The sequence below is a fragment of the Sinocyclocheilus anshuiensis genome, unplaced genomic scaffold (genome assembly GCF_001515605.1).
Source record: "Sinocyclocheilus anshuiensis isolate Anshui unplaced genomic scaffold, SAMN03320099.WGS_v1.1 scaffold1487, whole genome shotgun sequence".
NCBI classification, from domain to species: Eukaryota; Metazoa; Chordata; class Actinopteri; order Cypriniformes; family Cyprinidae; genus Sinocyclocheilus; species Sinocyclocheilus anshuiensis.
In genome coordinates, this window is record NW_015555817.1 from 217,283 (window position 1) to 229,845 (window position 12,563).

The 12,563-nt window shown below is 36.1% G+C and overlaps 2 protein-coding genes across 5 annotated transcripts in view; one reads left to right on the forward strand and one right to left on the reverse strand.

The window, feature by feature from the left end:
* LOC107675203 (Krueppel-like factor 5) overlaps nucleotides 1-4,281 on the forward strand; it is a 16,300-nt gene extending 12,019 nt beyond the window's left edge. The window contains exon 5 of the mRNA XM_016469467.1: nucleotides 3,420-4,281. Within this exon, the coding sequence (XP_016324953.1) occupies nucleotides 3,420-3,598 (179 nt within the window). The 3' untranslated portion in view covers nucleotides 3,599-4,281. The remainder of the gene's footprint in view (nucleotides 1-3,419) is intronic.
* A 2,183-nt stretch (nucleotides 4,282-6,464) lies between these two features.
* LOC107675193 (Krueppel-like factor 8) overlaps nucleotides 6,465-12,563 on the reverse strand; it is a 49,456-nt gene continuing 43,357 nt past the window's right edge. For all 4 annotated transcript variants that reach the window (XM_016469454.1, XM_016469455.1, XM_016469456.1 and 1 more), the window contains 3 exons: nucleotides 11,342-11,453; nucleotides 9,588-9,730; nucleotides 6,465-9,242 (listed from right to left, as the gene is read on the reverse strand). In XM_016469454.1, the coding sequence (XP_016324940.1) occupies nucleotides 9,061-9,242; nucleotides 9,588-9,730; nucleotides 11,342-11,453 (437 nt within the window). In that variant the 3' untranslated portion in view covers nucleotides 6,465-9,060. The remainder of the gene's footprint in view (nucleotides 9,243-9,587; nucleotides 9,731-11,341; nucleotides 11,454-12,563) is intronic.

Sequence of the window (12,563 nt, forward strand, 5' to 3'; positions counted from 1 at the left end):
TACCCTAACAGTCTACTCTGAGAGTTAGTAGACATGTAGTTGCAAATTAATGAGAATTAGTTGACATGTAGTTGACATGTAGTTACAAAGTTACTTATAGTTAATAGAATGTCTAAAGTGGACTATCGAAATAAAGTGTAACCGGAGGTTTTTGGTAAAGTTTTTATCTTTTTTAATACATTTTAGTCAAGTCTTATTTCATCAACAAAATTGCATGTTGATATAGTCTTAGTTATCGTTTATTGACCTTATTGTCGTCTCGTCTTAGTCATGGGCTGTGCGTCCTGCGTCATCAACCCGGAACTAAAGTTCAATTCAGTTCGATTTGTGAACTGGCTCGAACAGTTACTTTCATGAGAACGGGCTCAAAAGAACGATTCCTTCAAGAACCGAACATCACTAGCATGTAGAGCAGTCCGCAATAAGATTTTGTCTCCTTTTTTTGACGAAAATAAAAAGAGGTTTGGTAACACTTTATTTCGATAGTCCACTTTAGACATTCTATTAACAGTAAGTAACTTTGCAACTACATGTCAATTAGCAGTTAGTAGAGTATTAGTAGACTGTCTGCTTAATATCTTCTAACACTTTCTTTGTGAACTTATTCTACTAACCCTAAACCTACCCTAACAGTCTACTCTGAGAGTTAGTAGACATGTAGTTGCAAATTAATGAGAATTAGTTGACATGTAGTTGACATGTAGTTACAAAGTTACTTATAGTTAATAGAATGTCTAAAGTGGACTATCGAAATAAAGTGTAACCGGAGGTTTTTGGTAAAGTTTTTATCTTTTTTAATACATTTTAGTCAAGTCTTATTTCATCAACAAAATTGCATGTTGATATAGTCTTAGTTATCGTTTATTGACCTTATTATCGTCTCGTCTCGTCTTAGTCATGGGAAAAAAGCTCGTCAACGAACATTTTTCGTCATAGCCTTCGTTAACGAAATTAACACTACTTTACAGGAATGTTACAGAATATATTCTAGAAGCCTAACCCTGCGTTCACTACCTAAATCACTACCTAAACAGCTTTCACAATACTTGTGATAATTTTTCGACTAATTGCTTCGAGGGCACTTGGTGCGTTTGTGAAAGCCCTGTATTATCTTAGTAATGGAACTTGTTGCCCACCTTCCTCAAACAGAAGCCATTGATAAAAACCTTACAATTGACATTTTATGGGTATCCACGCAAGTTTGTGGTGATTATTAGCGATTGTCATTATTGATTAGTATTCCTTGTGGTTTGAAGTGAATACAGGCTAATACTGATTGTTGTTCTTAATATTCTTATGATGGTGAAATAGATGATTAGCAATATTCAACTTCCACATTTGTGTCTTTATAATGATTGTGTGAGCAGTAAAATACTTTAGCGATAACAGATTCACCGTTGCCCAACCTCCAGCTAACCAAATAATATCTCTGTTGTCTGAAGTGTTTGAAGGGGCGCATTAACTTGTTCAAGACCCTGAGCTATTGGAAGCCTTTGCCAGATTAAGAGGACATTTGTTCATCTCCTTTGGAATTCTGGTTTCACGTATAGAAAAAGGGGAGGGATGAGCGCTAAGCTAAAAGCGTCAGAGAGCCAGTCAAAGAGCAAAATTTGTGCTCTCTTCAGTTATTTCTGAGAGCTGTGTAGTTTCACTGTGGTGAAATTAGTAGGTTGAACTGAAACATTGTGTTTCAAAACAACAATTATTGTTTGATGTTATGTGGTTAAACACCTCTTATAGAAAACTAGTGTTTATTGGAGTATAATCAGAGTCCTAAGTGACAAATGAGAGTTAAAAATGTCTTTGTCGAGTAAATTGTCGAGTCATTGGTTGGTAACTTTATAAATTTTGTTAACTTTTTTTTTTTTGATTAAAAGTGACAGTGAAGACATAAATCCTGTTCTTTTGAGTTTTTTTAATTTATTAAAGAATCTTGAAAAAAATTGTTTTGGCTAAAATATTAGGCAGCATGACATCTTAACATTGATAATAATAAGAAATATTTCTTGAACACCTAATCAGAATGATTTATGATGAATTTTGTGATGCTGACAACTAGTAATGGCTGCTGAAAATGTAGCTTTGCATCACAGGAATAAATTCGATTTACAAATATATAAATTATGTTGTGTATTACTGTATATGGATTTTTTTAAGAAACTCATGGGCGGTAAGAAATATTTATGGATGGTAAAAAAAAAAAAAGGCCTTTCTCATAATAATTCAGGACATGCACAACAACATACCTGTACTAAATAAAGATTTATTTCAAGCATTGAACACAAACCTTACCTGTTGTACATGAAGATCGACCGAACAAAAGCTCCTGCTTACATCTGTCAGTCAAACTTTAGTTGTCATGAAATGTTACCAAAAGAAAGGCTAGGATTTTAGTTTGACATTTGCTAATGGAACGCATAAAAGATATACAGATACACACAAACATACAGATACAGTGGTAGTTTAGGGTGACATGTGTTGAATGAACATGGCTTTTCAGGATTCAGTGCTGTGGCAAACCTCACAATGTCAGATCTTATCAGCGTGTGTTAAGCACCATGGAAATTACTTCCGTGTTTACACATGGGAGTTGTATTACTCTCTAAACCACAAGCACATACACGTCTAATTCCTCTATAACTGCCATTTAAAAATGTCACAATACACATTGTAACATGTTCAAGCTGGACTTTGAATGAGCCTGTACTTTGAATGAGCCTACTTCATTAAATTAAATGTTTTGGGGACGTTTTCTGTTTGCCAAATTAAAGTATGGAATAATTCTGAATTTTAAATTATTTACGTTTAAAGTAGTTGCTTTTAAAGTGATTCTTTTCTATTTGAATATATTGTAAAATGTAATTTATTCCTGTCATGGCAAAGCTGAATTTTCAGCATCATTACTCCAGTCTTCAGTGTCACATGATCCAATCATTCTAATATGTTGATTTGCTGCTCAAGAAATGTTATCAATGTTGCAAATTGCTTTTGCTGCTTAATATTATTACGGAAACCATGATACACTTCCATGAGCTATGGGTTATAGTTGAAAGCAAGAAAGAAAGAAAGAAAGAAAGAAAAGTTTTATTGAGCAAGGATGCATTACATTGATCAAAAGTGACAGTAAAGACAGTAAATATGAGAAAAAAATTACTTTCAATGAACTTTCTATTCATCAAAGAATCCTGATTAAAAACAAGGTTTCCACAAAAATATTAAGCAGCAAAAACATTTTCAACATAATAATAACCACTGCTCATAATTGAGCACCAAATCAATATATTAGAATGATTTCTGAAGTAATGATGCTGAAAATTCAGCTTTCCATCACAGGAATAAATTACGTTGCAACAGAAAACTGATACATAAAGCTGTTTTTAAGGTAAATCAGCACAGTCTTTTTGTTGTGATTTTTCTAGGTGAGAAGCCATACCAGTGCAGTTGGGAAGGATGTGACTGGCGTTTTGCCCGCTCGGACGAACTGACGCGGCATTACCGCAAACACACCGGCGCAAAACCATTCAAATGTGTCGCCTGCAGTCGCTGCTTCTCTCGTTCAGACCACCTGGCACTGCACATGAAGCGCCATCAAAACTAACGAACTTCACATCCTTACTTTTTCATCTTTTATAACAGTTGTTCTAAATATTTCACAGTCAGTTATGTACGAAGATCAAACCAACGAAAGCTCTGCCGTACCAGCACTCCAAACGTTTATACTGTCATGAAGAGGACTGGACATCACAACAAAGAGCTCCAGCAGAATGTATACTACTGTACATATGTTTTGTATGTGTGTATGTCTGTAGATTAATGTGAAAAGTTTTATACTTGACCTCCATCCACTTTGTCTGACTAAATTTGAAAATGTTCCTTTGGGACCGTCTTCCTAATAACTTGAAATGTAATGTTTGATTTATTAATTCCAAGGTAATCGTTAATTGTTAATTTTGGATGACAATAACACAATATTTACATGGGATTTCCCCCTCACAAAAAGCTGTTTGCTTTTGGGTAAGATGCTATTATAAAAAAAAGTAGTAACTCTAATGTTTGCTGTTCTCACAGTTGTGCATCCATGGATACAGGTCTTTATGAGACTGTTTTAAAAAAGCGCTCAGATCAGTCATCTGTTTGACATTTCGCCTCTTTGAATGCCAGAAAAAAGGCTGATGAATGAGACAAATGCGCTCACAAAAGCATTTGAGCATGTGTGCCAAATTTCCAGAAGAATATTAGCTATTCACGTGTATTTCACAAGAGAGTTGATTGATTGTTTTATGCAAACCAAAATGCAGCATTAAAACTTAAAAGAAATGAAGAAAGTGCATCAATCCCTCACTTTTCCCATGAACAAATTATTCATATTAGTTGTGGACATTGTAGCATTTGCCTTTTGTAATGCCCTTGAGTCCTGTCTTGGGCTCTATGCAGCATAGTGACCGCAGTTTATAAATGCTTAAAAGTTCTCAAGTTCCCTTTATTTGTGTACATGTCCTTCACTTATGAGCGGAACTCTGGTGGATCAAAAAATACTGTACATACTGTAGTTACAGTTAAACTTCTTGTAAATAATTTACTCTTTGAAGATAATTGTTTTTATTATGAACAAATGGGATTTTTTTTTTGGAATGTGGTTGAATTGTGTTTGTAGATCTTGCATAGCCTACTAAGTGATCAGTTTAGCATTTTGTATGTACTTGTTCGAATACAGAATTTTGGAAAATAAAAGAATAATTACATTTCTTGTTGAATAGTTTTTTTGTCATATGCTAACATGATTAGGTCCTAGGATTGTAAATAAAGTCCTTACTGGAATGTCATTTGAATATTGCCTACCTAATTAATAGGCCTACTTATGTGATGGAAACAGACATTTCCGTGTTAGCCGTGTTATATGAGGAGCAATATTCTTGGAACTATATAAGAAGGTGACTTTTGCTTATGCATCTATATCATGAGACAACTTACCTTAAAACTAGTAAGGTATTGATTGATTATCTTTAGTTTTCAACGGTTGTACCCTGTTGAAAAAAACAGCATATGCTGGTTTTTTCAACAGGGTAGTTAATTATTGTTAATTGACCTTGACATAACTGCTGAGGGAATAGGCCTAGGCTATATAACGAAGTGTTTTTAAATTGTTTATAAATAGCATAAAGGCAAAACATGTTTCCAGAATTCGCCAAATTTTGTATTAAACAGACACGCCTGTTTTGTTAAGTATTAACTTTCAAACTTATATTGTTAAACGTTGTATTGTTAAAACAGTGAGTCAGCTTGTAAAAAAAACAAATCGTACTAACAATTGCAGTTTGCAAAGGACTAAAATTGGGTGGGGAACAACTTTTAGCTGAAATTGATACTAATTACAGTCTGACAAGATAATTTACTGAATGAAATCCAGCCTACAATAACAGACGATGACTTATGAGGGGAACACCCATTTTACTATAGTACAGCATGTGTTCTGTGGAAATTAAAATATGTAAACCATTTAAAAAACATAGTGAGCGCTACTGCTCTGAAGAAAACTAAAACTCTTGAGAATATGTTTAAAGCCTCTCTCATTCCTGAGGTGTTAACTGTGCTTAACGCAGTCAGCGCGAATCCAGTTAAAACTTGCCCTGCTTCTTACGCCGCTTGATAGAAATAAAGCTGGTCAGTCTTTCACGTCTTTTAAAAATAAATTATATTTCAGATGGGTTAAATGTCATTTGTTCTACTTTTGTTTGCTGAAATTGCTGTAAAGAACGATCAATAAATGCGCATCGCTTGTATCTCAGTCAGGGTCAGTGTTAATCATTATTGCACCAGTTGAGAAGTGAGTGTCATAAAGATTGTGGTTTGACCATAATTTATCCCCCCAGACAGTGGGGTAATATAATTTCAGGAACAAACAAAGGGCTAGCACCACTTAATATGAACTTTAAAGTCCTGACCGAGTTACAACGTTGGACTTTGACTTCAATGGTTAGACCGTGCCGGGCAATTTTATTGACAAAATGATAAAATATTTCACCATAATACATATTTACCTACTTGAGACACCTAAAAGAGGACACTGACATTTTGCACTATCACAGTGCTTTGACATAAACTACATGTGCCAGACGAAAGACCGCTGCTGCAGCTGAACCTGAAACAGCATGATCAGAATCGCACTACTGCCACATGGTTGCACAGCAGACACTGAACACCGAATTGTTTTATTTGGATCATTTATGCATTTGAACAAACAAAAGGAGCATGTGAGATCAATAATGAGATTAATACCAGCGTGAGTGACGTGATTTTATCAAGTAGGACATATTCCTGTAGGAATATTCATGTCAAAAAAGTTGATACTAGAACACATCCTACTAGAATAGTGATCTTAATGAAATTAGCCTGTTTTTTTTATCAGTTGCAAAACAATTAGACAAAATAGACTGTACCTGAATTATAATACACAACACATCTTGTTGCACCAAAAACATTTTATTCTATAAAAGGAGTGGGTAATCACAACTGTACAGGGGAAACTGACTTTTAACACCATTTCTCACAGTATCAAAAAGCTTGCGTTTTCCTCGCTGATCTTTACACACTTGTTCTGTACAAATACAAAAGAAATAACATTAATTACTTGTTTTGTTATAATGATAACTGCATTGCACTGAGTAATATAGTACTGGCCCATAAGTTACTGCATTCAATATAAAATACCTATGATTCTGAAAGTTTAAAAGATAATTTAATGATAATCACACTTGCACACATACACTCACACGAAACCCAAACTCTTTCATGATTCGAGAACAACGTCGCACACTATTTTAAACAAATCAGATACAAGTGATGAATGCAAACGTGCTCAGATAGACGAGGATGTCACAAATTTCAGTCGTGGGCACTTAAACATTGATAAGGGGCTGACTCCTAATGTTACGCCAACCTGGATTAGAATAATGTCTATTTAGGATATGAAGATATGTTTTTTACCATCATGTCTTGTACTAATTGGAAATAGGCCATGCATGTGCTACGAATTGCCATGGTTTAATGGATTTCATGTGGATTATCAGTGCTTATAGGCCACGTCTGTCAGGGCATCAACGCTTTGACATGCTCACCGACTTCACCAAAAAAAATAAAAACTACTCTCCATGCAACACTTTTGGGGTGTACAACACATAGGGGACTCATTTCAAGGGATTTTAAAAAAAGAAAGAAAAATTACATTTCAAAGAAACAAAAAGAAAAAGAAAACGAGTATTTCACATTATCTAGTCAGTGTTAAAAATAGAAATCCACCCGTTACATTTATTCAAGAACTTTGTAGATTATATACAGTATGTACATTAACTCTTTAATTATTCATTGTCTGTATGACTATGAACAGTTAAAAAAAAAAGAAAGGACCGCAATCAAATGCATATACTCTTCTAGAAAGATGTGCTTAGTAACGTTTTTGAGTTGAAGTGAGAGAACGATACAAAATCTTACAAATGCATTGCTCTCTGAAGGTCGTGCAGCTGCTGCAGACATGCACTTAACTCTCAAAGGCTGGAATCGAACAAGCGTTGCTTCTGAAAAAAGGCTTGATGCACACTTAATCAGCTGCTAGCGATTGAAATTATGACCATGGCTATGAGTGCTAGCTAGAGGGAAGAAATGTGTCAAAGATACCCTCTCCTCAGATTTATGTGGACTGTGCCCAACATTTTCTTGACACTAATGTCAAGTAGCATCAACAGCATTTGGGGGGGGGTGTTGAGGGGTAGTTTTGCATATCATGCATATCAGGGCAGGAGCTGTTAAGACATGTTTTGTCACTGTGAACTAGGTGCAAATAGGGATTTTCAGGGTGCCTCAAAAAATAGGAGTCCCAGTATCGAACCCTGAGGAACTCCGAAAACCTGTTTACTTCAATTAAGGCTCTGATGGGCTAGAAGAAAGAATGCATCTAGACATCTCTACTATTATATCTCTGATTATGTCTTCTTTACAAATATGCAAACAAGTGTGCTTATACACAGACACACACACACACACGCACGCACACACACATATCCCAATTTAGTAAGCTCCCCCTTACCCTGCGAGTTATGCTTATTTTTTCAAACTTTTTCACAGCCTTAAGAAATAATATCTGAAGGTTAGATAAAGATAAAGAACACCTTTTGTTGGGTGTTAATTCTGTTAGACGCCATTAATCAAGAAAATACTGTTTTTGTGCCAAACTATTTTTGGGAAGATGCTTAGACAACACATACTAATAAAGAAAAAATAAGTAAAAAAATTCACAGTCTTGTCAGCCCCCTGCCTCTACTTCTCATTTGGGTTAGGGTAGATATCAGAAAAGGACCCCAACTCATTTTTTAAAAGAAAAAAACAAGCAAACACTAAAAGAGGGCATGGTACATCTCCATGGTACATCTTTACAATGCACTCTACACCAATTTTCATCCACACAGAAACGTACAGACTGTAAAATGCATGGAGAGCGTGTGTGTATACAAATTTAGTACAACAAAAAGTTTGGATAAAATGTAAGAATTCAACAAGGCAGTTGTAGATGCATTTCCAACCCACCCATCTCATTAAAATGATCAAATTTATTACATAATTCTACCTTCTCCTCACCATCTTGCATAAAATCGTTTACTTTCTCATATTTTTCTGTACTTGTTTTAAAAGAATCATCACAATAAGAGGTACCTTCCCCAGTCATCATTCTAGGTTGTAGTTATAGCAGTGCTGCGTGCAGTTTGCCTTTCTTGTAGTCCCTTCAAGTAACGGCTAATGATCAGGCATTGAGATGGCGGTGGAGGTCACCAGTGGACGGGTGGTTTGTGGCTTCTGGAAGCATGGCAGAAAATTGCAGCCATGTTCTGACCAGTGGGGGTCACCAATATGGTCGTGCCACCCCTTATACCTCCATATTTAACACATATGTTTACATCTGGAGAATGGGGAGGTGACGTCAACAGCATTTGGAACCCCCGGATGGGCGTGCATGTCTCCTGAGGAGCAGGCAGGGAGGTGAGGGCTGGGGAGCAAGGGGCACGAAGAGTTTCACATCATGACGTGGCGCCGTCTGTGAAGTGCCAGGTGGTCAGAGCGGGAGAAGCTACGGTCGCAGTCGGTGCAGCGAAAGGGTTTGATGCCGGTGTGCTTGCGAAAGTGCCGCGTCAGCTCGTCCGAGCGGGCAAAGCGCCAGGTACAGCCCTCCCATGTGCACTGGTATGGCTTTTCACCTGTCAATCAACATATACATTTTATATTTACACACATTTATTTGAGCTGGATGATGACATCACTGTTTTCTCCAGTGCTGCTTTATAGATTAATTAAACTCATTCCATTAACAATGGACTACAGTTACCGAACTTACTGGATCAACAACAAACAGATTTCAACTCAATAATGACTGTTTACTATTATCTTTTTAGTGCTGCTTTACAGCAGAACTGAATTCTGTTTGCATCACTGAATCACTATTTTCTTGTTTATCACTGTAAAGCTGCCTTGAAACAATCTGTATTGTATAAAGCACTATATAAAGCTGACGTGACTTTACATATACAAGGAAAAGGGTATACCTGTGTGTATTCTGCGATGGGCTTTTAGATGCGAGCTCTTGGTGTAGACTTTGTTGCAGCCGTCATAATCGCACATGTGTACGCGCCTTCTCTTCATGTCTGGTGAGTCAGGGTCAACTTGGATGTCTACATCTGTATTCATACTGAGAACAAAACAGGTTTTAGTTATTAGGGTGTGGCGACTAGTTCAAGTCATATGTAAACCTATCCGATAATCTAAAGATTAAGGGAGCATTTGTGCATGTGAAGGCAGGTACAAACATCTTCATGAGTAAAACTGATTAATCTAGCAAACATCCTTGGGATTACAGTGATCAAATTAGACGATACAATAAAACCATACAATAAAAACTTATATTGCGAAACTCTTAAAGGTGAAGCGTGGCATTTCTGTGCCACTAATGGCACCAAACACGAAAACTGTTTTCAAAAAAGTTTCATGGACATTCCTCACGAGAATCTGGAGGTTAAGTGTCGCTGCACAGTGATACTAATAAGTTTTCAAATGAATCACCCCTTCTTGGGTGTTTCAAAAAGATCACCTTTTTACATTTTTTGAGCGCAAATGTAAAAATACTGATATATCAAATATTGTAATCAAATTAGGCTATAGTGGCTTTATATATATATATATATATATATATATATATATATAGAAAACTATGAAAATGTTTAGCTATATCGCCAAGCCCTGAGAAACCTGTTTGGAAACGACCATTATTTTATTTGCAATTCAGTTTAAATTACACATTGCTTAGCTTATATTTGGCTTATTTTTATTTTTACTATGTTACATAAAAACCTTTTAAAAGCACAATGGCATTTATTTATTTTAGTGCACAGAATGCCAGATAGCAAAACTGACATCTGTTTTAAAAACCCTACTGATTTTAAATGATAAAACCAATAAAATCAAATATAAGCCTCTAATGACTATGCATATACATAATAATCTGGCAGTGTAAAAACGCTACTTAAAATGATTCTGGGGCATCACAGAAGTATGAGTAATATATAGCACCATGACAGGACCCCTGGTGCAACCATCCCAACTGGCCACCAGGGAGGGCTGAAGAGCAGGGATGTATGTGTATCTAAATTCCATACAGCTGGAGAGCTTCCAGTTCAATGCCGATCTCTCTCCCTTTCCCTTCCCGCTCCAATCCCCCCTCCCCCTGCCATGTTTTTTTCAGCCCGTGTCTCTCTCTCCCCTCCTTTCCTTCCTCTCTCTTTCTCTTTCTCAGCCTCTTCCTTTCCCCTCCCTGGCTGCAAACCAGTTCACTCCTTTTCCCCTCTTTCTCCCAACTCATTTCCATCGAATTTTCTCTCTCCCAGCAATCATCTGACTGCATGTCCGAACAATTATACAGACACCGGCAAAAGACCTTCTTGTTCTCCATCCTGCCCCATTACCCTGCCACTTCTGTCTGTCCTTCTTTGCATTTTACTCCCGCTTTCAAAGGTGTGACGATATTGCAAGTTATGTAACATTGTTTACACCCAGTTTAGAGAGAACCCTGCCCAGCAACACGCACTCACACACACCCAACAGAAGAGGATGCATCCAGCTTATAATCAACGCAAAAAGAGCCATGGGCCTCCAGTGTGCTGAAGGTTACATAATCGTCCAGAGGAGTGGTGGCACTAATGGCAGTGATGCCATTAGACCAGGAGGCCAGATGCTCTACCGTATACATATCCCAAACAATGAGATATACAGATTTATATGGATATGCAGACACGCTCTCTCTCACCTGGGTTCCATCCCTTGTGTGCTGAAAGAGGCCGATCCAGACTCTGTGCCGCTCTCAGCATCACTTTCAGACTGATACTCGACTGGAGAGGTTGAGCCAGGCTTTATACGCACTGAAAAAGAAAAAAAAGAGACATTTGAGTGAAATTATCAATTGAAATATTAACATGAATTTCAGCTTTTTAAGTATGTCATCCTTTATTTCTATTAATATTATTATTTTGAATTAGTTTTTTATATTTTCTGTTTTTCAATTTATTTTTAAAGTCATACGCATTTTTGTCTTTTATCAGATTTTTAAACTGCTTTTTAATTTTTTATATAGCTTTTATTAATTTCAGTTTTAGTTACTTTAGTACATCAAGTTAAACTAAATGAAAATGAGAAATGCTGCCTTTGCAACTAGCTCACATGAAATAAGTTTTATTCTATATTTATTTATTTTTTTCAAATAGCTATTTTTTCTGGTTTAAATTAAGTTATCTATATATATATATCAACTAACAAGATCATTTCTGTAAAATACATAATATGCTAAATCTAACTGCATGTTGTCACAAGAACAATATAAGCTGTTATAAGCTGTATGCAAAAGAGTCATTAGTTCGGCAATCGGTTGGACTTTACTGGTCACAATGTATTGTTTTGATCCAATAAAATAATCATTATGTTTGGAAATTGGATTCAATAGTGTTGTGGTGCCACTAGAGCAATTCTGTATGCACGTAAGAATGCACATCATTAACAGAGCTGACTTACATTTTTGGGTCCAATACTGTTTTTATTAAATGGTAGTGGTTTTGAATACTTTTAAGAGTTGATTTTATTTTTTATTTTTTAAGAGCTGATCTTATTTTTTAAGAGCAGACCCTACCAATGAGCATTTTTTGTTAAATATCGTTTATACAAATGAGTTCACATGATCAATGCCACAAATTTGCAGGTTGAAATTTGTTTTTAAATCCCAGATCTGTGGTCTCATGCTTTAGAACCCCACTGTATATGTTGTTCTGTTCATATGTAATGATTGTTTAAAAAGCCTCACACTGAAATAAGGTGCAAGTAGAGCACTGGGTCCATTTCTCAAACAAGCCAATAAATCAAATACAGAAAGGCCTTCCTGCCTAAAGTTTAATTCAAACAACATCACTTCCAGGACCTAATATGATTCAGACCATTATTATAAATTTGCAAGAAGTCTTCTTTGTGTTTTTTTTTTTTTT